General features: G+C 46.9%; 2 protein-coding genes and 2 long non-coding RNA genes across 6 annotated transcripts in view; 2 read left to right on the top strand and 2 right to left on the bottom strand.

Annotated features, from left to right (window-relative positions):
- The window catches only part of LOC140687144 (uncharacterized), a 36,536-nt gene extending 23,202 nt beyond the window's left edge, over window positions 1-13,334 (top strand). Inside the window, exon 3 of the long non-coding RNA XR_012061289.1 lies at window positions 13,240-13,334. This is a non-coding gene — a long non-coding RNA (uncharacterized lncRNA). The remainder of the gene's footprint in view (window positions 1-13,239) is intronic.
- Window positions 1,533-15,023, bottom strand: LOC107033307 (uncharacterized). Of its 2 annotated transcripts, XR_012061288.1 has the most exons (4): window positions 14,628-15,023; window positions 14,085-14,418; window positions 13,300-13,458; window positions 1,533-7,114 (listed from the first exon to the last, which is right to left on the bottom strand). It is a non-coding gene; the product is annotated as an uncharacterized lncRNA (long non-coding RNA). The 2 variants fall into 2 exon arrangements; XR_001458763.3 differs by having other exon boundaries at window positions 14,085-14,961.
- Window positions 13,350-26,494, top strand: part of COL26A1 (collagen type XXVI alpha 1 chain) — a 190,129-nt gene continuing 176,984 nt past the window's right edge. The window contains exon 1 of the mRNA XM_072943162.1: window positions 13,350-13,473. The gene's annotated coding sequence lies outside the window, so the exon portion shown is untranslated. The remainder of the gene's footprint in view (window positions 13,474-26,494) is intronic.
- Window positions 18,138-22,978, bottom strand: IFT22 (intraflagellar transport 22). 2 transcript variants are annotated; one of them, XM_072943160.1, is made up of 5 exons: window positions 22,843-22,978; window positions 19,588-19,664; window positions 19,371-19,460; window positions 18,893-19,095; window positions 18,138-18,642 (listed from the first exon to the last, which is right to left on the bottom strand). In XM_072943160.1, exons 1-5 carry the CDS (start codon window positions 22,885-22,887, stop codon window positions 18,494-18,496), a joined length of 564 nt encoding a protein of 187 aa, XP_072799261.1. In that variant the 5' UTR covers window positions 22,888-22,978; the 3' UTR covers window positions 18,138-18,493. The 2 variants fall into 2 exon arrangements, with proteins under 2 accessions (XP_072799261.1, XP_072799262.1); XM_072943161.1 differs by lacking the exon at window positions 19,371-19,460.

The following is a 26,494-nucleotide window of genomic DNA, read 5'->3' as shown; positions in this document are numbered from 1 at the left end:
TTCTGGTTTTGCTTGTATGACCTACTTATTAGAACCTTAACTTGTTTGATGCTGAGTTTCTGGATATGAGTAGTTCTTAAGAGAAAATATGACTCTCTTACAAAATGGTTCCAGGAATACTCGGTAGAGGAAAAGGACAAGTGCTTAAAATAAGGATATTGTTAAAATGCTATCTGTGTTAAGGAACCTTTGTGTGATCCCTGACGTCATAGTAAACAGAATAAAGGTTGTGATGATATTACATTATTCTCCCTTCATTACATTCCTTACATGGTATCGAATTCCACTTGGATCCAAGATTTAAACATAATCAAATGAAGCCAAAAGAGCACTATTAAAAAGGGTTAACATTTTAACAGTTCTGGAATGGGAAATGTATAATCAGAGAAAATTCCAAAGCCATAAAATAAAAATGCAATAATCTGTGTTTGGTTTAAACACAAATGCAAACTCAAAAGACAAATGCCAATTCAGAAGGATATCTGCAACACATCTGACACCCCAAGGGCTAACATCTTCAATGAGTACAGATGTTTTGCAAAGGAAGAAAGGGAAAGACGAACAGAAAATAAAACAAGAGGCAATAAACATGGGAAAAGATGCCCAGCCTTACTCACAGTCAAATATGAATCATTTCTCACCCACTAGACTATAAACAGTGAAAATTCCGGAGGTGAGATGTTCAAGGCCACCAGGCCTGGCACCGTCCTTCGACTCACAGTGCCACAGTACCATCTTTTGCACGTGGCCCTCCTCCACGTGCTCACAGGATGGCTGCCACACCTTCAGGCAACATGTCCAGGATCCGGGCAGAAAGAAGGGGGGCAGGTAGGGGAAAGGCAAAAGGTTCCTGCTCCAGAGTCTGCACTTTGTCGCAAGTTTTCTCAGAAGCCCAATTCTGCTTACATCTCTTTTGCTAGAACTGGCCCTGGGGCTGCCTGGGAGGACGGGGAAGTGATTTTTAAGAAAACTATGAAAAAAGTATACCACTTCGGGATTTTCACAAAGTGAACCCACCCGTCTGACCAGCATTCAGATCAGGAAAGAGGGTGGGAAGAGCCTCCTTGTAACTGCCAACGAGCTCCCTCCCAGTCACTAGCGAAGGGGAGCATTTTTAATGGATACCTTTCTCACTGTGACCAAAATTGGGTTAAGAAAGAAAAAGTGAATAAGACACTTATCATCAAATCTCCCAAAAGCTTTCATTCTCAGTCCAAGAGATTGTCTTTTGAGAGACAATGGTTGAAATTTACAGTTTCTGTAATTTCATATTGTGAACCCGGGACCAAGAACAACAGTCTGGGCCGAGCGGGAACTTTCTGCATCAGCGCACTCGTAGCTGGATGCGTTGAGAATGTCCCTGCGGGATACTAACCGGGTCCGAGTTTAGAGACGTCTGTGAATGTAAGGACATCCTAGAGAACCATCGGGGACCTTATCCCATGGATACGATGAATTAGGGAACAGTGTACAAGTCTGTAGGCATCTTTTTAGAAGTGAGAAAACCCACAAATAAACTGTGTGGCCAAATCTTAGAACTGAATTCAGAATTTATTCAATATTACAGTACTCATAGAGAGAACATCTTTGTTATGAATACAGGCAACTTTTCTAGGGCTCCCATCCTACCAAACATGGTAACCTTCATCCTGGAGACAGTCCTGGTTTGTGGGAGGCATCCGTCAGCATTCTGACACCACATGGCATCAGTCAATTCACATGCAGTGGGAATTCTACAAATGCAATAAATGTGAGGGCTTTCAGGAAAGTAAAGCTCATTCAGCGTCAGAGAATTCACACTGGAGAAAAACCATATGCACGTAATGGATGTGCAAATGATTTTAGACAGTGCTCAGTGTGCTAATTAGACATCTGGGATTTCAAAGCAGATAGGAGCCCTGGGAGCGTAATGGATGAGGAAGAACCTTCAATCAGAGTTCCAGCCTCAGACAATGTCAGCTAATTCATTCGGGACTTAACGCGGGCATTCGTGGTGAATGCGGGTAGCTGTCTAGGGGAAGCGTGGGGCGTACTGAACGTCAGATCATTCATGCTGGAGGGGAGCCTGTGAATACAACCAATGTGGAAAATCACTTGGGGACAGCGGGGCTCCTTCTCATCTTGGGTGAATGCACAGGAAAGAAACACTCTCGTTGTAAAGATTGCGGGAGAGCTTTTAGCCAGTAATCAGGCTAATTCATTCTGGAGAAAAACTTTGATTATGGAGAATGAGGAAACGCCTGCAGTTCTTTTCCTTATTGGATCGCAGAGAATCCTTACTGATACACGGGGAGTTTTGGGGAGGAGATTCAGGGTTTATTAATTGCACTGAGTAGGGGTTCAGACGTTTTGCTCCTTCCAGTTGAACCAAAGCTCATTTCTTTGTTTATCTGTAGAATTTTTTTTGTCTCTCGTGACTTATCTTCCCCACGTTAGCCTTGCTTTTCTAAGCTTAACTTCTCATTCTACTCGGTATCTGGTACATTTCTGCTGAATGAATGAAGTAATACAGCAGGCTAACAGCAGAGTCGGCCTGGTTCTGGCCTTCGGGGGCAGGACTCCCTAAAACGAGGAGGGCAAATAAAGACTGCACTGAGGCAGGGGAGGCTTACTGGCAGGATCTGGAGGTTGCAAATTCTAATATGACTGCAACTCATCCATGTTCGGGCCCCATTAACTTGAGGAACTTCTGTGGGCTGCTTCTCTTTACTGCTGAAGACTATTTTGAGATGGGAAATGGGCTGGTGATTTTTCTCAAGTTCTGCATGTAACGGGATAATTTGTATTTGTAGGATACATCAGGAGGATGCCAGTTTCTGTCTGTTTTATATCTAAAACTAGAAATTTAAAGAGGAAGGGCTAGAGTTTTTGAGTTCAACTTCTCATGTCACAAGGGAAGGATCAGGCACGTTTTCTTGAGTTGAAGCAACACAAAAAACACACTGCTTGATGAAAGCTGGATGAGAAGAAAGCTTAATCTAGTCCTTATCAACCAACTGAGTTCTCTCCTCCCAACCAAACTCCTTATCCTAGCCTAGAATTCCGAGTCTCCTAAAAGACATCCTTGCCGGCCACTACCTTCGTCCTCCAACTGAGGGAGAAGAGAATCAGGTCTTGTGCATTTCTGGCTCCTGGCTGTGCTTAGAGAAGACAGGAAGAAATGGTAGCGAAAAAGGGATTGGTAGAAAAGACATGAACAATGAAGAAAGTGGGGACTGGCCACAATTCAGGGCACCTTATTCCTAAGAGGATACAAAATGTTGCTAAGGCTGGCTGGAGAGTAATTAAAAGGCCTAGTTTTCTACCAGTTTAGTTCTAGCTGCCTTAAACTCCTTCCAGTTAGTACTTGGGGCTCATCAAATCCTGCTGTGGACACTGGCCTCCTTCTCCAGAATTCACCCGACCCAGTCGCCACTTGCCCCTGCCAATGTGCTGCTCTTCCACGGCTTTGCTACCTGTGCTCAGGCTCTGCATCCCAGGGATCAGCACTGCCCACCCCCCTACCCCACTAATTTGTTTTAAAATTCATCACTGTGCCCCATTTTTGAAGACTCACGCTCATACGTCTGGAACTTTCCTGAATCTTTCTTCCCTCACTGGTGCCCCAGAGGCCTCAGGAGTTGGAACTAGGAGCTGGAGCTCTTGCCTGTGTAGGCTGTGACAAGTCTTGACTTTTATTTCCTACCATGTAAGTAAGATTTCCAGTGTCTGCACTTGGGCTGGTTCTCCATTTGGAGGTATACCAAGAGCCACGAGGCTGGAAGGAGTTGATGATGGAGAGGTTCAGAGGAGTGCTGTCCTGGTTAAGAAGGCCTCAGGCTGCAAATAGCAGAAATCTGCTTAGAAAATAAAGGGATTTAATTTATAGATCAGAGAGACTGGAAGTAGGTGGTTCCAGGATAGGTATAGTGGCTCAACAGTATCATCAAAGACCCAGGCTTTTTTGTCTGTCTGGTCGGCCAACCTTGGTATGTTGGCTTTTTCCCTTGGTCTTGTTGCCTCTTGGTCTTAAAATGGCTGCTACAGCTCCAAGTATCATATCTCAGACATCCATGTCCAAAGTGGGAAGAAGGGACAGGCCTCTTTACTCTCTCTCTTTTAATCAGAAAACAAAATTTTTCCCAGAAGGTCCTCCAGCCATTTCCCTCTAAGTTTTGTCGGCAGAACTAAGTCACGTGCCCTCTTCTAAGCCAACAGACAGCAAAGGGAGTAAGTACCAGGCTGGCTGCAGTGACTCCCAGGGGCAAGGCGGGCCTGGGGAGCTCCCGGCATCAGGTGGCTCCAGGCCTGGCTTCTCTCTCTGCCTTTCATGGAGTCCCAGCTTTGCTCTGGTCATTCCCTCCTTTATCTTTTTGCAAAAGAGGCTCACTGTTCCCCCAACTGTAAGTGCATTTTCTCCATGCCATCGCTTGTTTTGTTTTTCTTCAATTTCCCAGTTTATCCTTCACCATCATTCTGTTCAGCACAGTGGTTCATCCAGGCCCTACTTGCCCTTGTGACAGCTTGTCACAGGCTGTCCATCCTGTCTGATTTGGGGGTTCAGATTTCCTAAAAGGGGAATCTGACTGGTCTGACTGGCTTTCTTTATGTCTGAGCCAAGTGACTTCAAAAGGTGTGGGCCACCCTATATGGATCCTGGTCCCATGACCTGCATGTGGGGCGGGGGATGGAGACAGGGTCACATGATACAACACAGCCACCTGGCAGTGGGGGCTGAATGAGGCTGTTCCCCGCAGAAGGGGAGGTGGGGGCTGGGACAGGTACAGCGCAGTGGAGAAGAGCTTAGACAGTGGGCTCCTGGAGCCCAGGGCAACACCGTAAGATCAGGCTCCTCTCCTGAGAGATGCCATGTGGGTGAACACAGAGGCACCAGAGACAGGAGTGAAAGAGCCATTCTGGCCATTTCAGCCCCATCTCAGTGGATGCCCCTGGGAGACAGGGAGAGGAGTCCGGCTGGCAGACAGAACTGAGGCTCAGCCAAATCCAGCTGTTCAGGTCACTCTGTTTGCGGTCCAGACAGGGTGGAGCAGAAATAAGATGTTCCTGCTTTGTTCTGCCTGACACTCGACTTAAGGAACGCAGGGCATAATCACAGATTGAGCCTGCCAGGACTCAGACTCTCCCCCCAAATTCCCACGGCAGAAATTCCAGTGACTGCCAGTAGAAAGCTGGGCATTTCTCATGAACGTGGCTTTAATAGGGGTGGGGAGCGCTCGGTACGTACAGGACTTGTTTTCTTAGAAACCATTTTGCCGCTTTGACAGGCCACAGAAGAGACTGTAGAAGCAGGAAGGACTATTGCAAGATGACCGTGTAACAGGGACAGAAAATGGACTAGCCATTCCAGCAAATGGAATTAAAAATCCTGCAACGGGAAAACTAGAACTTTCCAAAGCACAGGGCATGGGGCAGACCTTAACTTGAACCCTTGCGCCTCTACTTCTTAGAGGCATGACCTTGGGCAAGTTACTTAACCTCTCTGCCTTTCAGTTTCTTCATTGGTAACCTGAGGATAGAAACATCCCATTTCAAGGCTTGTGGGAGGATGAAATGAGACACTGCATGCGAAGCACTAAGCGCACGTTCGCTACAGCTACTGTCCGGGTCTCTCACACGCTTGGTGACGGGGGCCCAAGCCCCCGGGAGGGGGACAAGCTCGCTGGTGCTCATCACAAGAGCTGGCGTGGCTGTTCTGAGGGGGAGGGCCACTGGTGTCCTCCGTAGGAGGAGTGGGGCTGGGGGGTGACTTTACATACCATAAAGCACTTTACAGCTTTCCTTTCAGACCTAGTTTCTTAAGCAATTTCCTAGAAGCCTCTGGAACAGCTTCTTTGGACAGGCCTTTGCCAGCTCCCTAGGAGTGCTGAGCTCGGAGTCCCCTGCCCCCCAGTCCCTTGTTCTCCCAGGAGCCTTCCCCTGGTTGGCCATTTCAGCTCCTCTACCCGTTTCTTTTATTTCTTATTCTGTTTGGTCTTGGGGCAGTCCTTAGAGAAGGTACTCCTGAGACCCAGTGTTAACGACATTCCAGCCATCAAATTCCCAGAGAGCAGCCCAAAAACCCAGCGAACAGCTGTCCTCCCGCCCAGAGACGGCAGTGTGAGCCCGCAAGACCCTAGTGAACAGACAGAGAGGCAGCTGGAAGGGCCTTCCCTTTCTCTCCTCAACCCTAAACGACCTGCCCACGTCTTCACCACGTTAACCCATTTAGATGCAGCCTTGGGTTCCCAGGAAAGGCAGCTCTTTAGGGCAGTGCCAACCCTAGGGACCAGCCCTTTGTCTCCCCACCAAGAACATTTCTAACTTACTAGCTTTCAAAGACATTTAGAAGAGAGCGCCAAGGCTATAAATTCCTGCACAAATAGATACAGAGAATTTGTCCCCCTTTTTGCAGGAGAGCCAGATTTTGTAGCCAACAAAACACAAGGGACATTTCTGCTTTTTGTGCTTGACCCAGAGCTTCGCCATGGACCAAAAGGATGATACAGTCATGGGGGTGGCCCAGGGGCACGTTCCAGGACAGTCCTTAACATCTGTTTTCCTGGTTGCCTCCAAATGCTCCTTGGTTGCTGGTCTCCTCAGGAGCAATCACCTACACCGTGCCAAATGAACACCTACTATGTGCCACATGTCAAGTGAGGCACTGGGAGTGCAGGATGCTTCAGACATAGGCCTTGCCCTCAAAGAGCTCCAAGTTCACGTTGAGGGTGGACCCTGAGCCAGCCAGCCTTAACCAGGACACTGGCCAGCTCTCCAACATGCTGATTCTTGCCTTTCCCTGCCTGCCCCCTCAAGGTCACCCCCAAGGTTCACACAAGTTGTGGCAGCCAACAGTGCCTCTCAGGCAGCGCCCAGGCAATGGGGACCAAGCGTCTGGCTTCCTGGTGGTGGTGGGGGGATGTTGGGGGAGGGGTGGCAATTAGGACTGTCACCTTCTTCCTGTGTGGCCTGGAAGAGGACAGCCAACAACCATCCCAGGGAAGGCAGGCTGCGTCTTCAAAGGTAAACACATCACCAACTGCAACTGCCCTGAACCACAAATCCATCTGCACTAACAGCGGTGTCTCCATGGCCGCACGCCATCCACAAGTCGTCCCGAGCTTGGCGTTCAGAGGCGCTGTGGAGAAAACAAACGACAAGATGTGGTTCTTCCTCAGACCTTTAAGTCTGTCTAAGAAGGAAAAGGCATAAGGAGGTCAGGAAGGACCAGAGCATTACAGGGGTCTAAAATGGGTCTTCGGGGCAGTGGACCTGGTGAGCAGAGCACTGGGTGGGAGCCCCAGTGCAGGCCTGCAGGGCCCCAGAAAGGCTTCATGGAAGAGGTGGCTTTGGGCCGGGCCGCATTTGGAGGGATGCTGCGTTCCTGGGGGGGCTGCATGTGAGCCATGACCACAGGTGCTCAGACATGGTTCCCTCATCACCCGCCTTGGAATAAAGGGTTCAGCCAGGGCTACTTCCTCTTCTTGCTGCTGGAGTCACAACAGCCAGAGGCTAGAGGGTTTGTCAGGCACAGAGCTTTGTGGGCTGGTGACACTCGTCTCCTGTGATGTTGTCACAGTGTGAGGCCAGGGCCAGGGACATGCTGTCAAACCAACGCTCAGTCTTTCTGCCAAAGCAGAACCCCCGCGGAGGCTGTCCTGGGAGGACCGCTGCTCCTCAGCGGCTAGGCTTTGGGGATTTGATGCTGACGATCTCACTTTGGGGAACCACAGACTCTTTAGCCCAAACCTCGCCCCACTGGCATGATACACGTGGCCGAACATTTGGACCGGACTCTGATGGAACATCAAAGAGTTCAACAGCAGAGGACATCTCTGAACATTCTGAATAGGGAAAATTTCCATTCATCTCCTAATTCGTACTGGAGATTCTCTATGAATGGTGCCAACGTAGGAAAATCCTCAGAGCGAGGCGAGCAGCTAACAGAGGTGAGAACTTGCAGAGTGTAAGTGAAGCAGGTAGAGTGCAAATCAGAAGCTCAGCCTTGAGAATATCACACCGAGAAAATGTACGTCCTCCCAAGGGTACAGGCGCTCCGAGAAAACAGCCCTCACCCAACAGCGGGTGAGCCATCCTGGAGCTAAATCCTTTCCGTGTAATGACTTGGGGGTGGTGGTCATTTCAGAAGACACAGGCCTCATTCATGACCCGGGTGTTCTGACTGGAGAGAGGGTGGGTGCCTGTCATGAATAAGGGGACTCTTGGCAGGGGGCTCCGACCTCAGGAAACATGGGGAGGACCACGGGGGCCTGAGGAGGACTGTCAGAGGGGCCTCAGAGCACATATCGAGTAAGAGAAAAACATGATGAAAGGGCAAGTTTAGAAAACGATTTTGTTGGAACTTGCACTTTTGGCACCAGTTACAGAATGAGACACCCTGTGGGGGGCCACAGCTGCACACATACGATCCCTGGGGTCCGCTTGCTGGGGGACCTAGTACCATGCAGAGGAGAAGCCTGGGTCCGGGGCTCTGGCAATTTCCTTTTCCGAGGGGCTGAGATGTTTCTTCATGCTCCTTCCTGCCCTTCAGTAAAGTCCTGGCCTTATGTCTTCCACTGCCCACCTGTGACTGGTGCTGCCCAGTGGGCAGGAGGCCACCTGGCCATCAGGAGGCTGGTGATCACTATTACGTATGACCACTGGCGGACACGCCCCAAGGGATGCTGCTGTAACTAGTCCATTCGTTCATTCATTCAACAAATATCTTTTGAGCATCTACTCTACTCTGTACCTGTCATGTTATCAGTGCTGGGATAAAGGACAGGGGACAAAGAGTTGTAACCCCAAGTGGCTCAGGCAACCCTGGGGATGAGAGAGAGCAATCAGGAAAGCAGCAGCACTTTGAGACTGCAGGAGTGTCTGTGTCCTGAGATTTTGCAGGCGGAGCCTCAGAGAGCGCTGGGGACGGAGGGAGGAACTCTGATCTAACGACTGCGGCCCCCGGGATGGGCTAGTGTGTGCTTTCTCCGAGCTCCCTGCGGGCGTAGTACCCCTGGTCTCCACTTTGTAAATAAATTCTGTACACAGCTGGCAAGTGGCACAGCCAGTCTGGCTCTGTTTCACTCCTGATCCCACTGTCTTCCCGCCACAAGGAGAAAACGGGTCCTTTAGCACCACTGTTCCTTGGACGATATTTCCAGAGGCTTTGGGGACAATGAGAGGTGCCTGGTGAAGCAGGAATGGAAGGGGGATGGAAGGAGAGAAGGGGACTGGCTCTTGTAAATTTCACTTTGGGGAATGGGGAAGGGCACACTCATTCATTCACTTGTTCAACGTCTGTTCATCCATTTAGCAAATCTTTACTGAGCTCTGTGGAGGGCCAGACTTTGTCCTTCGTGCTGGGGCTGCACGTGCAGAAGACAGATACGGTCTTGCCCTCATGGAACTTCTCTTCTAGAAGGAGGCCTGTGATCAGATATACTGTGCGTTTTGAAAGGGGAGGTACTGGGCTCCATGGAAGCACAGAGGAAAATCTTTACCTAGACTCGCAGGGCTGAGGGGGGCTCCTGGGAAGGAGTGATATGTCAGGTAAGACCTGGAAGAATGACCATCAGCCTGGTGTGTGCTGGGAAGAAGCGCACTGTGAGGTCTGTGGGCGGCAAGCAAAGTGGAAGGAGCCAGAAGAGGGCCAGTGCCGTGTATGTGAGGAGGACAGGGTGTGTGACATGGAGCGGGGCAAGGAGGGACTAGGTCATCCGGGGCCTCAGAAGGAGCTCAGACCAGCCCTAAGAACAATGGGAAGCCGTGAAGAGTGTTCATCTCAGGGAGGCATTGAGCTGTCTGTAGTTTATCCCCCTCCCCAAGCCCAAGGCCCAGCCGCGAGGAGACAGCTGTCCAAGGTCTCATCAAACTAGAGTAGACGTGGTGGAAGTGAGTATGTGCGTTCTGTCCTTTTCCCTCAGGAACCAAGGAGGTTTCCAAGAGGTGCAGTGAGCAGAGTGAGCAATAAAGCTAGGACTGAGTGCGCGTGGCTCCACAGGAGCCGCCTCAACCAAGGAGAAAACCTCTGGTGCTTGAAGGACTGACCTGAGGGTGCCCCAGACAGGCGGCTTTGGGACAGACGTGTGTGAGCAAGTATCCCCCTCTGGTGGCTGAAAGAGGTATTGCTCCTGTGTCCCACACAGGCCTGGGACGGGCTCTGGGTTCTCACTGGGTAAGCCTGGTGAAATGAAGTCCGGGCTGCAAGTAGCTGTCAACCCCAGGAGGTGCCCCGCCTCTCTCTCTCTCTCTTTTTTTTTTTTTTTTCAGAGAAACCTGAATTATTGAGAAGATTGTGTGTGTGTGTGTGTATATATATATATATATGTGAGAATATATATACACACACACACACACAGATAAGAAGCGAAATGCTAGAAATGATTACCAGTGATTCTGGAATTGATTCTGGTAGATGACTACATTTTTTTCATTTTGTTTATACATATTTCAAAACTTGGACATATATTATTTTGTTGGTAAGACAAAACAATGTATCGTTTTTTAACAAAGAGCAGAGGTGACAGAAAAGTGCCCCAAAAGGGGACGAAAGTGGAGGCCAGGGGACTAATGTGAGAGCTAAGTGGCTTGGTGAGGAGCTCCCTGTGCCCGTCCACAGCCACGGGGCACACGTGCAGCTGGTCACAAAGCCACACAGAGAAGGCCTGTGCTGGGAACTGGGCTTCCGGAAGGCTGCCCTCCCAGCTGTGCCCCTCAGCTTACACACACCCCGACCTGGTGGTCCCTGCCCCTCTGCCTTTCTCTCATGTGCTCACTTTTCTCCCATGAAAGTAGAACCCTCCTGACCTGGTCACACAGTCAGCCTGACTGCCGGGTTCTGAGCGATCTGGAAGTGTATTCCACATGCTCGCATGTGGGGCTTCTCTCCTGTGCGGGTTCTGATGCGGAGGGGTGGGTCTGCTCAGAAACTAAAGCCATGTGTGTTACATCCGTGGGGTCTCTGTCTGGACAACTTTTCCGACAGGGGACAAGTTCTGGTCACTCTCATCACCTCCGTGGCTTCTCTCTTCTCTCTTCTGCTCAGAACTCTTCCCTGGGGCAGGGCTGCTGCTCGGCCTCCCCTCTGGGACGTTCCCTGACGCTGGTCTAAGGTCCTGGAACATTTTGAAGTGTCCCCCAGCTCTGGTGCCTGCAAACCTGCCCTGGGTTCTGCGTGAGTCACCCGTGGGGGTCTCTTTTCTGCCATGTTCCTGGTCTGAGCTGCATTCCTGGTCCTCACTCCTGGTCATATGTAGAAAATTCAAATATTCCCTGTTTGCTGTGCAAAAAAAAAAAGGCTAGTGAAATAAAGCCCCTGCCTGCCACAGGGGACTGGTTACATGAATTACAGCATGTGACACAGCAATGAAAAATGAGGTTGCAGAAGAATATTTAAAGAGCATACATTTCTTTTAAAAAGCAGGTTATAAGGTACTATATGTATATGGTGAGATTATGAATTACTTTCATTTTTTAGGCACATCTGTGTTTTCCAGATGTTTTATCGTTGAACATGTATTGTAAGGAAAAGCCCCTAAATTATTATTTTATAAACCAGAGGAGAAGATGAGGAAGAAGCAGGGGGCTGAAGCGGTAGTGGGGTGACAGGAGGGGATGTCTGAGAAGTCTGGGGAGAATCGTCGGAGCTCTCCTGGCCACACAGGAAGAGGGTGTGCTACGCAGGTGGCTGAGGCAGCTGCCCCAGGGGCCAGGGTTAGTGACCCACAAAGAGCAAGAGTCCTGGGGCATCCCTTGGAGGCCACAGGGGGTCGAAGCTTGGGTAACTGAAAGAAAGGGTAGAAGGAAGGAGCCGAGGCAGAGGGAAGAAAGCTGGTTTTGAGGGGACGGTCTGGCTTTGGACAAAGAACTCACACACATTGTAAACAATAATTTAAAAAATAACTTTTGTATGTGGGTACTTTGTCATTTACCAAGTACTTTCTCACCTATTATGCTGATGCTTACAGATGAGGAAACGGAGGCTCAGAGAAGTTAAAGGACTTGCTCAAGGTTGCACAGCTGGGATGCAGTGGAGCCAGGACCCAAATCCACTGGTTCTAGCACTCACTACACCGTGCAGCTGTCCTGCGTGGGCTAGGGCAGTAAAGCTGTGTAAAAGCTTAAGGCCAAGGAGGATGTTAGAAACACTTCACCAACTAGAACAGAGGCTGGTCTCATCTGGAGACCTAGAGGCAGAGACCCAAAGGCCTCCTGCAGGACTTGATGAAAATCATTAGATGCTGGACCTTGGAAAAACCCTGAGGGTCAGCGAGGAGTCGCTGGGGTGGCCAAAGTGGCTGGTGGGCACTCGGGGACACAGGGCAGCAGCTGCTCACCTAAAAATCCAGGAGCATTTCAATACCTCAGCAACCCATCCACCCACTCTGGTGGCGCCGGATGAATGTCGCCCCTACCTCCGTGTCCTAAGGATGCCATCAGTGACAGGAGACTCTAGAAGTTGTCCAGTGTGCTACTAATTTCATCTTGGGAGCTTTTCAGTCAAACCACACTCCCACAATAAGGGACTTGATGTTCCCCTGGTGTAAGTGTCTGTGGACACGTCCAAATTGGTGAGGTCAAACCTTGGTTCCCCGTGTTTATGCAAAGATCAGTGGGCAGTGCGGATCTAAAGCAGCAACCCCCTAGTGGTGTTACTTGGCTTTGCAATGAGCGTGTCTGGTCCTGTTAGAGAAATGTACTGAATTCTGAGAATTTACAGCAAACAGAAGCAGCGATGTAATGACTCCTCTGTGGAGGAGGAGCCAGGAGCATGTCCACCTCTCCTCTCTGCCTGCTCCCTGCTCAGGTTGGGGTGGATGCCTCATCGGGTTCCTGTTCTCTTGATTCCCAACAGCCTGCCTTTCCCTGGAGCAGGACCCTGCCTCCATACACCCCACAATGTGGCTTGATCGCCCTGGTTCCCTTTAGATGTTGACTACAGAACCCATGAAGGGAAGAAGAAAAGATTATGCCGCTGACAGTAAAGGTCTCTGTAAGCCACAGTGTGGAGTGTGGTTTGGCTAAAAAGCTATCACACCTGAACTCAGAACAGCCCAGTATTGCATCTGGTGTAATTCTTCACCAAATGAAGGACACCCAGCTGTGGCTGGGGCACCTGTGCATGGCTGAGACTCTCTGCTGCCCTCCAATGACCTCAGGACCTCTCTGAGTTTTGGATTTAATGTCTCATGCTAGTCGGATGGGACACTCAGCTCCCAGCCAAGACCTGTAAGCTGTGACTTTCTGTTCTGCTTTTCAGCACAGGAGGCCTGGGAAAAAGGATGGAAGACACCAATCTTCTCCCCAGGAGATGCTGCCTCTTACCAATGGCTTGGAGCGGGTGGAGCTCCCAAGATCCACCTTTGAAATGGGTCTCCATCGGCTGAAGATGGTGATGCGCGGTGATTCTCGTGCTGGCAGTGGAGGTGCCGTCTCCCTGCAGAAAACTTCCTGTCCTGGAGACGATGAAGAAAGTTGGGAGCTCTAAAGGAAATAAAGGTAATCATTCGCTTTTTCTTTTTAGAAAATGCCTTGTTAAACTTCTCCCCTACTCCAGTGTATTTCTCTAAAAATTATCCCCCCCCCCCTTTTTTCTAGTGGAGGTACTGGGGATTGAACCTAGGACCTTGTGCATGCTAAGCATGCGCTCTACCACTGAGCTATACCCACCCCCTGAAATTATTATTTTCTGATGACAAAGCAACATCTGTTCCCTGCAAAACACAATCAGATGTTACATGTTTAATAAAGATGTACAAAAAGAAAATCCTTCATAATCCTGTTTCCCAAAGATAATGTAAAGTTTTTAAATTTTATTAAAAAATTTTCCTCAGCTTTATTGACGTATAGTTGAGAATTTAAAATTATCTATATTTAAGGTGCACAGCTTAATGATTTTAAATTAAATGTTGATTCAAGTTTTGATAAAATAGCTATTTTAAAAACTAAATAACTTTGATTATGTTAAAGTAAATGTAATTTGGATCTATTGATATGACCATATTTCCTGACAATTTCCCTAAATGTCCTGGTTTCAAATAGTCTGTCTAGCTGTTCTCAAAAACTGTCAGAACATCCCAGAAATTGTAGTTTTTCTGAATCCAACCTACCTCTCCCCAGTAGCTTCTGAAACTTGATCGTGGAGCTGTCTGATTCTTTTAATCATGTAAAAGCTCTAAGTAGAGCACGGACAATTACTTTGGCGGATTCCTTAACATCGTCAACGTTCACATTTCCCCGATTGTAAAAAACTGCACAACTGGTTGTTAGAGTCATGATCCAAATAAGGTTTACAGGCAGCATTTGGCTGGTAAGTCTCTTTAGGTACACTTCCCACTTAAATTTTTTTTTAAATTGTAATTTGTTGTACTTCATCACTTTGTCTTAGAACGAAATGATGCTTTGCAAATGCTTGAGCGCCTGTTCTGTGCTAGACACTTTGTGCTGAAAATAAAGGCGTGAGCAGATTTGGGGCAAATCACTGACTCTGCCTGGGCCTCGGTCCCCCCTTCTCTAACAAGAGAGAATTAGACTAGATGCTTTCTAAAGGTTCCACTGATCCACTCAGATCTCCCCTCTTATCACTGTTCAACGTGTGCGTCTACTGAAACCACAGCCAAACCTATTCCCAGGGCATCCTCGCCGTGACATACCCCAGAGGGCCGGTAGGGCCTGGGCCAACACACCCCTTTTCGGGGCGGCTGACCACCTGCCTGGGAGCTCCGAGGCCGGGGTAAAGCGGGAGGAGCTCGCCCGGATGCCGCAAAATTGCTCTGATGGCGGCGGCTGCCGGTAACGGCCGCAGCTCGGAACTCGGGCACGGGCCGGTCCCGCCCAACTACACTTCCTAGAGTCCTCCGCGGCCAACGGTTACCACGGAGGCGGGCTGGGCTCGTCGGGTGACCGTACGCAGAGCAGCCTTCAACCCCACGGCTTCCAAACGGGCCGGTCCCACTCCCCGCCCACCCACGCACCCCTTCGTTCTGGGGCCCGAGGAGGCAGAGCCTTTCGCCGGGCGGGGGCTCCGGGAGGCCGAACTACATTTCCCAGGAGTCTCCGGGCACACTCCGCTTTTGGTGGCGCGGCACCAAAAAGGTAACGTCGAGTTGTTGCCCAGGAGACCAGTCCAGAGGTAATTCTGGGCCCCTGAAGCCGGTGAACAGAGGAGCTGGAGACAGAGAAGAGAGATAAAACAGAAAAGAAGGATGGGAAATTTGGTTATAAAACAACATAAAGTGTACATTCCCCTCTGTTTACCTCTTTTGTTTCTACGGACGCCCCGCGCCAGCATCGCACAGCCCTCTGGGAGGTGCGGGCGGTGCTGCCCTAAGGGTTATGGGAAATGTAGTCGTTGATTAACTGCTACACCTCGAGCACCTGCAAATCCTCCCAGCCTCTCCCTTCTTGTCCACTCGAGCACGATGTTTGCAGCCCCAGTACTTACGGACTCTTGCCCTTTCTCTTCGTGCCAATCTTCGGTGCTGTATTTCAGACATTCTCTTGTGTGTTCTCCACGCGGCCACTGAAGTAATTGTCCCTGCTCTGCTTAGGCCTCTTATACGGCTAACAGAATCAAGTCCACGCTAACTGGCTGGCGTGTGTATCTGACCTCTCACCTACTGTCTCCCACTAGTCTCATATGTAACGATTTTCTTTAGATTATTCTTCATCTCATTTACGATTGATATCTTAAAGCCATTGTCGCTATTTTTTAAAAATGCAGACACAACTTATTGCTTTTTAACAGTTGCATCCCAAAAAGGGTGAGAAATTGAGTGTAGGTGGATTTGCAAAATACTCTCGAAAAGTATTTGAAATGGGTTTCTATCAGTAGAAACCAAGTTCCTCATACGCTGGTAAAATTAGAATTTTATTCTTCTGAACAAAATACTTCATTATGTGGTATGGTTAACTCACACCCAGATACTTTCCGGGCCTTGTAAAATCACACGAAAGATGAAAAAAGATAGAAAAGTTGGTTCTTGCATAAAGTACTTATCACAAAACTCTGTTAGGACTATAAATATAAAATGGATGAGTTATTTCTTTTTTACACAACACTCTGAAAGTCTAAGATCTATAATTATGTCTCATCCAAAGAGCTGTAAGCATGGAGTAAATCTACACTGAGGCTTTAGAGAAAGGAGGCATATTTTAAAAGACAGATGAGGTGTTGCTCTCATCAAAGCACCAAGAACTTTCCTTTTGAAGTGGGAATACTTGGCAGACACAACATTTCCATTAGCTTTTAACTTCGGTGGGAAGAATGGCCCTTATCTTAAACGTGAAATCCTTCATTTCTTGCCTACAGAAAGGGTACATTTGTTGAGAAAGCATCAGCCAAGGCCAGAGTATTCATGTCGTTCTCAACAATCAGGTGGGAAGGCTGGAGGCAAGATACAGAGGAGCCATAGTTTAGAATAACTTTCTTCAGTGGTAGAAATGCAGCTACCTTTTCCATGGATATCAGGAGTACTGGTCTTTTGTTAATTCTTTCATGTTCTCAGTTACCAGCAAAGCTCTACTTGATGTTATACGAATTTAGCCTATGCTTTGGATGTAAGGGTCTTCTGTTGTTCCAGAAAACATATAGTGATCTCCAGGAGCCTCCCTAAACCATGTTGAGATATGGACATGCAAGTTACAATATAAGTGAATAAGTTGTTTTCTTTGCAACAGATAGAGCTTCAGAATACTACTTGGTCATTTGGTTTCAAGAAATATGATGCTGTATCTATCTGCAACATACTTGCTGACCACTTTCTGGGTGGTTTAGCTTCAAAAATGTTTATTTGCCCTGCTCTTGTTGCTGTGGTTGTTACTGCTTTACTAGGTTCGGTATCAAAGGGTGACACTCTTAGCCAGGTCCACTTGTGGACCCATCTGCATGGTTACAAGACAGTGGAAAGAGTGGGGGCGTGGGGTCCAGTTCTGTCCCTGTCCCTAACTTGTTGCATCACCTTGAACTAGTCATTTTTCATCTTCCTGCCCCCATGTAAACCTGTTCCTCTTCCGTGAATGTCTCAGTGAACAGCATCTGTGGTAGGCTGAATATTGGCTCCCAAAGATAACAGGTCCTTCTCCCTGTAACCTGTAAATGCTACTTTACTTGGAAAAAGCATCTTTGCAGATGTGACTAAGTTAAGGATCTTTTTTATTTTTTGTCTCCACAATTCATAACTCTCTTCCTTTCTTTAAAAAATATTTTTATTGAAGTATAGTTGATTTACAATATTGTGTTAGTTTCAGGTGTATAGCAAAGTGATTCAGTTATACATGTATATATATTCTTTTTCAGATTCTTTTCTATTATAGGTTATTGCAGGATGTTGAATATAATTCCCTGTGCTATACTGTAGGTCCTTGTTGCTTATTTGTTTTATATTTTATTATAAATAATTTTGGGGTTAATTTTTTATGGTTTATATATAGTAGTGGACATCTCTTAATCCCCAACTCCTAATTTATCCATCCCCTCCTTTCCCCTTTGGTAACCATAAGTTTGTTTTCAATGTATATGAGTCTATTTCTGTTTTGTAAATAAGTTCATTTATAGCATTTTTTTTTAGATTACACATATAAGTGATACCATGACATTGTCTTTGTCTGACTTCACTTAGGATGATAATTTCTAGGTCCATCCATGTTGCTGCAAATGGCATTATTTCATTCTTTTTTGAGTAATATTCCATCTTAAGTATTCCCTACTTTTCTCCCACTCTCAGTTGAAAAGCCCCTGTATCAACTTTTGATCTATTTTATGTATTTTCAGGTTGGCTATATAAAAGATGAAAGTTATGAATGGACAATAATTCCTAAGATTATTAAAACAAACTCACTTGTATAATAAGCTGTAAACTCACCTTATTTGGTTATTCTGAGCATTAAATCTTTTGACCATTTTTACAAATTAGGAGTTATGACAATATAACGTGTTTTTCCATGTATTACATAAAGTAATATTTAAGAATTAAATTCCCCTAAGATAGTAAGAAAGCTTTTTAGAAGATGTATATGTATTCCACCTTCTGATGTGATGTGGTATCCAGATACCAACGACATCTCAATGAAAATAAAATCTTGGAGAGGATAAATGCTAATATTTTTCAAAAATAATTAGGTGAGTTGTAAAGATTAAGGAATGAAAACCATATTCAAACCAATACATGTGATTAAACCACTGTTGTATCACTGGGCTGTGACAGTTACAAGTCCACAATTTTTATAACGTGACATATTTGAAGGGGAAAAGAAAAAAGCCACCTCAGTTTTCCAGCTCTTTGGAGGGGTCTATGCAAAGGAATCAGGATTCAACAACAAGATTTTCTCAGTTGAGCAAAGGGCAGAGAACAGATGGTACAAGTCAATTCCCTGGCTGACCGGTACCTTTGGGCAAATAAGGAAGATGTCTTCTCCAGCCGCAGGGACAAGAGAACAGTAGCAGCCGGTGGGTTTCAGGTCTGCAGTGGGAGAGAAGCTGACATCACTTGGGATGTGGAAGCATCCAGATGAAGGCCGGTTAGGTGATGATTGACATCTCCTCCCGGTCTCTGCTCTCAGACACTGAGTTGATTATGCTTCTTAAGTACTTGATGAATTCCACCCTGATCTCTTCGGGGTCATCCTCAAGATTCGAGTGCACCAGCTTCAGTTTGTTCAAGGGTGGCACTTAAAAAAGGAAAATGAGGTAATTAGGCGTGAACTGTTCATGAGGGGCGATTTCTAACTCCAGGTGACCTGAGTCTTACAGGAGCCAATTCGTTTAACTTTCCCAAATCCAAAAATAAAGTTGTGTCTTGCTTGATATAATTTAACAGAGAAAGGTTTCACCACACTGCCACCTGGCAAGAGGATCTACAAGCGCTACAAGCCCAAGCATTTAAGACAAAAGCAGAAAGGAGAACTCCAGGCTCCTTACCCAAAGCCGGGTTTCCTTTATCACTTCCAGAGCCTGGTTTGTGGTGTGCAATTAACAGACACTGAGTATCCTGTAAAAACTGCTGCTGGACAAAGCAGGAATACCACATCTCAATTTCCTTCAGGTGGCTTGGGATGTCAGCATTGAAGACAATGACCACCCCGTGAGAGTCCTTCATCAGGGCTGGCCAGCAAGACTCGAACCTGCAAGGCAGAAAAGGATGCAGAGTGAAGAGTACGTGGTTCTGGTTTCTAACTGTGGACTTGAAAAATAATATCTTAGTATTAATCATTGATGAAATATCTCTCACTGTATCATAACCCAATCACTAAAGTTTCAAGAGCAATGCATGTCACCAGTAATTGATCAAGCCCCTAACACATGCTAGGAGGGACACAGGGCCCAAGTCCAAGATGCCTGGCGGGCAGCTGATTTTTGACTCATTTGATGGAACAAACGCTCTTTAAAGGAAACGTACTTTGGATCGCCACCACAATCCCAGAGCTCAAATTCACACCCCGTGCCTTTGTTGTTGCTGGTAACGTGTGGGTTCTCAAATTCCAGGATCCTAAAGATAAAAACAAGAGCAGCACCTCTACTTAGGAAACATTATACTCTGGGAACACCACCAGCACCAAAAGCAGGGGTGGGCAATGGCCGGGGACTCTGTGGGACACAGATTTTTCGGGGCTCACCTCACTCCTTGGGTTGGGTTGTATTCAGTGATGTCGGAAGATTCTGTCAGGAAGTTGGCCAAAACGGTTTTTCCACTCTGTGAAAATGAAGATAATAAAAGATCTTCGCTGAAGAGCAGGAAAATAAGCCATAAGTGAGCCCTCCAGTAGCCAGCCTGGGATCAAGTGTGATAGACTGGAGGCCGTGGCCACCCCGAGAGCAGCAGGACTGTCTCGGGTTGGGCGGGCACAGCCTCCTCTGGGGCTCACGGAACACAGGTTTCACTGCTGGCTGTCCTGGTGGGTGGCTTTACCCACACTGATGTCCTCTCTGGCTTTCAGTTAACGTCTCTGAGAACCACAGAAAATATCGTGTTTTCTCTCTTCTTGCTCACTCCTCTCTAGATCTTTAAGAAAACACAGCTTGTCACAGATAGGAAGCCACTGAAGCCCACAAAAGGGAAAGGAATTCCTCAAGGTCACAGAAACTCAAAGTCAGAGCTGGGTCCCAGGCCTGGGGACTCCTGGCTCGTTGTGCCAAACTCTCACCTAGGGCTGTTTCCTCTTCTGGATAACCCAAGTAATACACATCCCTATTTAAAACGCACAAAACAGCCCTCCTGGTCCCTCTGCCCAAAGCGTCCATCTTTCCATCCATCCTGTTCTCTCCCTCAAGGAAACAATTATGATCTGTTTTTCAGACCTTGTCTATATATTTGCGTAGTTCATGGAACAAATAGTGTATATGCTTGAATATAAAACAAGGTTTTTCCTCCCCCCAAATTATTCCTCAGAAGAAAGGGAATCTCTTACATTTGAGTCCTTTTAAAAAAATCTCTGAAATTATGCCCTGCTCTCTGTTACCTTACTTTGAGCCAGAACTGCTTGACCAGAACAAACTCAGTCAATGCCAGTTTGGGAGGTTTATGGTCACTTGACAGAATCAGAAAAAAAAGTGGGTGGTGGGGGAAAGAGGAGAGGGCCTTAACACTGCTTTAGCAATTTTTCTTGAGGAAGTGGCCTCACTTAAAAATAACAGTTAAGTGTTGTGGAGATCATGAATATTTATCTATAAAATGAATGAATAAAACAAATGACCTGATGTTATAGAAGAGTTATTGGGGCTGGAATACATTTCCAGGAACAGAATCATACACAGATTCAAAAAATGCTGTATCCTAAAGTACTTAGATGATGTGCTTTGTCACGGGATTCAAAAAGCGGCTTTAGTCGTAGAGATGGTTTGGGTATCAAAGGGGCTTGAATAAAACCGTGTCATGAAATGCAAGAATGGAATAAAACAGCATTTCCAAATTAATACTATCTTAATGTAACTTTAAATGTGTATATGGCTACATCAATACATGAAACATTATATAAGTGTACTTATGTATTTCATCTATGCCCATAAAGTTTATATATAGAAGTTGGCTAAAAACAATTTGTTGAAGGCGGAGGATACTTATGGGAAAATGAAGAAACTGTCTGTTAGACCCATAGGGTATTTTTGTGTCTACCTTGTGGCAGGTGCTGCTGAATAAATAAGAAGGTGACTTAGTGATAAGTACTAGGATAAAAATAAAGCAATAGAGACTGAATTGCGTGGTCAGGGAAGGCTGCACAGAGAAAGTGTAAACTGAGATTTGAATGACAATGAATCAACCAAGACATCCAAGCAGAGGGAACAGCTAGTTCAAAGGCACCAGGGCAGGAATGGATACAGCATATTAAAGGAATAGAAAAATTGGTAAATTTGAAAAGGAGCGAGGGAGAGGAAGGTATTTATATCCAGAAACGTCTTCTTGTTGAAGTTAGGTGATGAATACTAGGAGTTCATTGTTCTTTCTCCCCTTGTGTATGTTTGAGAATTTCCATGAAGGACATCTATGCTTGTTTTGCTTTTCATAATTCTAAGCATATTTTGTTACCTGCCTATTTCATTTAATAGTTTGTCTTGGAGAGTTCTCTGTGTCAGTATACATGGACTTGCCTTACTTTGTTTCAATGTTGTGCAGTCTTCCAAAGTAAGAATGTACCTTAATTTATTTAGACATTCTCTCATCGATGGGCACCTAGGGTGTTTCCACCTTTTCAATATTGTAAACTGCTCATGGGGAACGTGGACTAGTCTTTACAGTAGATTCTGAGAAATATAATTGCCATACTAAAAGCTATGCACATTTCAAATTTTAATAATTTGATCTCCAAAAAAAGCCGTTGTCAATTTATAGCCCATCAACAGAATCCTAAAGTACTCCTTCCCCTACAAGCATCCTAACGCTGCATGTTATCAGTCTTTTAAACTTTTCTCATCCAATCTGATAGGCGAATTGTCATCTTCTTGTTTTTATTTGTGTTCCTGTGGCTGTGAGGCTGAGCATTTTATCATACTTATTGGTCAGCTGTATTTCTTGTGCACAGTCTTTGCTAGATTTTTACTGAATTGCCTTTCTTTTTTTCTTTTTACTAATTCTTAAATTTTCCTGTATATTCTACCTATTAATCCTTTTTTTGTTTGGTTGTGCATTTTGCTAATATTTTCCCCAACCTTTAACTTTGCTGTTATTTAAGGTTTCTTCATTTTTGTGTTGTGTTTAAGAAGACTTTCCCTGTCTCAAGATTAAAAACATCTTTCCATATATACAGCTTCTCAGCGAGTGGTCCCTGCACGAACAGCATCAGCAAAAAGCAAATTCTCAGGTTCCCTCCCACACCTACTGAATCAGTACTCTGGGCCAGGACCGGCAAGCCGCGTTTTTATCAAGCCCACCAGGCAATTCTGATGAGTGCGGAAGGTGGAGAGTTATTCGTTTACTACTTCCACAGTTGTTGTTGTACACATTTAACTTTTTAGTTCATCTACATTTTATTCTTGTATACGGTGTGAAGTACAGGTGGATTTAATCCCCACCACGACCACCACGCACACATTAAAAGCGAACTGTTCCAAGACCAGGTAATAGTTCAGTTTTTCCTCCTGGTTTTCTTGTTCCACAGACATATTTCACTAGAGACAATCACGGGCGTAAAGGAGAGTCGTGAGATCTAGGCTCTAATTCCATAAAGCCACTCACTACCTTGGGGCTTCCGGCCTCAGTACAGCCAGGTCAAGGTCTGGGGGCGCCGAGTTCATGGTGAGGCCAGCGGCGCACAACAGGGTGGGCCCGGAGGGACTGGGCTTCCACATCCTGGGGGCTCCAGGCTCAAGGCACAGCCCCGCGGGCGACCCCGCGCCCGCCCGGGCCCCGCTCGCCGCCCCGCCGACTCCGGCCTCACCTCGCAGGGCCCCACGAAGAGGATCTTGGCCTTCAGCATCGCCATCCGCCGCCTGCACGACGGCCCGAGGCCACCCAGGCGCAGCCGGGACTCGCGCCGTCGTCAGGGCGGAGCAGAGGCCGCCGAGCCGGTTGGCTGCTTCGTTTCCAAGGAGACGGGAGCAGCCCGCGGGGGCCGACGGGAGTGGGCGGGCTCCTGAAAGGGGTTGGGCGCTTGGCGCCTAAAGGGCGTGGTCCGCTGGCTGCCTAGGGGGCGGAGTGGCCTTCGGGTGGGAGGAGGGCGGCGAAGCAAGGGGGGCGGGGAGCAAAAAACTCGGATCCAGATTCGCTTCTGAGCGGGGAACCCCGCGGAGCTCGCGAGTCTGGCCTCCGTAGGGAGGAGTTGGATCGCGGGGCCCCAGTCTCCTTTATTCCTCCCTGTAACCCCAAATAGGCCAAGTAGCTGGTGAGGTGGGGTTGTTACCAGGCATCTGACGCCTTTTATCACTCTGGCATGATACTGTCCATGCTGAGAACGATTTATCATGTCCCTGGACCAGTCTAGAAATGTCAGGGAAAAACTAGTAGCTAAAAGGATTCACCACTCATTGTATTTGGAAGATCTGGGAGAAATCAAAAGGATAATAATGCCTCGGGCTTGTTTGCTGGCAGTGCAGGTGTCTGAAATCCGGTGATTTATGTCTTCACTCAGCTTTCTGCTTTAATGTCACCTCTGCACCAAGGTCTTGCCTTGACTCATAATCCAAAATTGGCTCCTTCACATTCTTCGACTCTTTAGTGACTTATATTTATTCATTGCAAACCATGTGAAAGATCTAGGAGAAGAACATACCGGCATAACAGCAAGGGCAAAGACACCACGGCGGAAACAGACTTGGCATGTTCCGAAAACAGCCCAGAGGGCCAGTGGCACCAGTGCAGGAATGGTCGTGCACCAAGGGAGAGAATGGAAGGGAATGCTGTTGGAGAGATTGTGTAAGACTCTGGGAGTTCATTCTAAGAGTGGTTGGAAGCCTGCGCCAGGACTGTATTTGGCTGCATGTAGTAGAAACTCCACCACAGCAACTTAACCAAATAAGGTGTAATTTTTCCTCACATAACAAGGAATTCAAGGATGGGCATACAAGGGCTGATGCAGCTGCCTTCTCCTTTCCTGTCCTGACATCTTTGGCATGCCTGCTCTACCTTCGTGTATTTGCTTTCTAGGCGGAAACAAAGGAGAAGAGCAAAAGTCAAAAGATGTCTAGTACTTCAGTCTCCCCTTTTCTTAGGGAAACAAACAGTGGCTTCTTCAGAATCCCTATCTGGTGGTTTCTCCTTATGCCTCCTTGGTTAGAACTGTATCATGTGGCCTCCCTAACTGCAAAGGAATCTGGGAAATGTAGATTGCAGCCTTGCACATTTCTTCTCCCAAGAAGTGGGGCCCACAGTGGGAGTGAGCATGGGATGGGGGGCTGATACTGGCTAGGAAACGAGCTAGCCAAAGAGTCATTATGGAGGATTTTGAGCAAGGGATTGACATGATCTGATTTATGTTTATAAGTGAGTACTGGCTGTTGTGTGGAGCAAAGAGGGCAAGAGTTGATGTGTAGATGGCAATTAGGGTATTCAGGCAGCTTAAGAGAAGGGTGATGGTGGTTTGGCTAGGGTAGCAGTGGAGGTTGCATCTGTTGTGCATCTGCACAACAACATTTTGTGTTGCAGGAGTTGCTGATGGATTAGATGTCAGGTGTAAGGGAAAGAGGAGTCAAGGATGAGTCCCAGGACATTGACTTATGTGATTGTGTGAATAATGTTTGTCATTTCCAGACTTGAGAAGGCTGGGGAAGGGTGTGTGGTGGGAGATTAAGAGTTCTGCTTTAGTTATGTTACTTTTGAGATGCCTGTTAGTTGTTGAGGGGGAAATGGAACCTAAGATTCTGTACCCGATGGGAGAGGTCGGGACTAGAGGTAAAAATCCAGAAGAGATGTAGATCAGCAAATGGAATGCCATTAAACCATAGACCAGATGAGAACAAGTAGGGAGTAAGTGTAGGCAGAGAAGATAAGTGTCGACAGAGAGTGCCCTGGGACACTGCTATTTAGAGGAGAATTGAGCAAAGACCAAAGGAACATCCTGAGAGGCAGGAAGAAAACTAGGAGAGTGTGGCATCACAGGTCAGGACAGTGTTGCAAGGAAAGGAGTAAGCCATTTTGTCAGATGCTTCTAGGAGATCCAGAGAAGTCAAGGAAGGTGAAGAACTGACCATCAGATATGCCGGAGGTCATTGGTCACTTTAAAAAAATCACTTTTCACTTTATGTCTTTAAACATGTGACCACACACACACACATTTAGAAAAATGGCTAAATAGGATCATGCATTTGCTTTTTTTTTGGTGCAGTCTCTCTCTCTCTGTCTCCCTTACCTTGCTCTTGACCTCTCCTGTTCCTTCTGTATCACTTGAAATTTTCATTCCAGTGAAGAGACAAAGAGTAAACTCCCAGCGGAGAGCCCGTGATAACATCCTGGGGTGTCCTTCGATATTTTTCTCTGTACATCTTATAAGTCTCCGTTGTGTGTGGCTCTAAATACATAGAGATCTGTAACAGGATACTAAAAAGTGATTCTATCCCGATTTTGGCTGAGGCTTTAAAGGCTGACAGTAAGTGTTGAGTGTCTTCCAAATTCTAGTCCATTTCTGTAGAACTTAGCACATCAAAGAATTGTGAGGTTGAAGAGTGAGAGAGGGAGAATTTCTTTGGCAAACATGCTGTTTGCTCATTTCAGGTCAAGTGAGAGATGGGGCTTCAGGGAACTCATGTCCCCTGGCATTTGGGCAGCATTTGGTCCAGGGCACGAGGGTAGGAAAGAAAGAGGATGCACTGGGAATAGCCAAGCAAACGAGAGATTTTCCTAGGGATCTGAAGTGGAAGGCAGTGGGCCTTGAGTCATTTTGAATCCTGTCTACGAGAAACCACTGGAGATGGTGTACTTTCCAGAGAAGACGGACTGCTGGGTGCCCAGGCTGAGGGAGGGTATTGCAAGCATTTATCTGGAGGGAAGGCACCATGAGGAAGCAATAGTCAGAATCCTTGCCATGTGCATCCCAGGAACCCCCAAAGCTGCTGAATGAGATATGAATCAGCATGGGACACCAGCTCCTTTCAAAGGGCATCGGTGCTGGGTTATATCTGCACCTGTAAAATGAGACATTTTCTATTCCTTCCCTCTCCTTCTTCTACCTCTACCTAAACTCAACTTTGGAAGAGTCCACAGTAGCCCAGGGGGAGACTCAGGGAGCAAGAGTAGAAGAACAAGACCAGCAAGGAGCAACGAAGACGGGCAGTGTCCCTTTCCCCTTCAGCCATCTCAGCCTGAAGCTGGCCTGGGGCTCAGGGTAGGGGTGGGGGTGGGGTTGGGAGGGTGGCGGCAGCTTTAACTTTGAATAAAGCAGAGTTTTGGTTGGTACACTGGACAGGACATTTTAATTAAAAGAGATGGTTCTTGGGGTTCAAGGGGATAGGGGGACTTACTGTTAGCTGGGATTGACTGAAAAGTTGTGGAAAGTGCCTGAGATTTCATCTAAGTCATGGGGAAGGATTAATTCACAGTGAGGATTTGAAGGAAACAGTTGGGAGTTGTTTGAATAAATAAGCCTATCAAGTTCAGTT

The sequence above is a fragment of the Vicugna pacos genome, chromosome 18, assembly GCF_048564905.1.
Source record: "Vicugna pacos chromosome 18, VicPac4, whole genome shotgun sequence".
In the NCBI taxonomy this organism is placed as follows: Eukaryota; Metazoa; Chordata; class Mammalia; order Artiodactyla; family Camelidae; genus Vicugna; species Vicugna pacos.
This window is presented reverse-complemented; position numbering and strand designations above follow the sequence as displayed.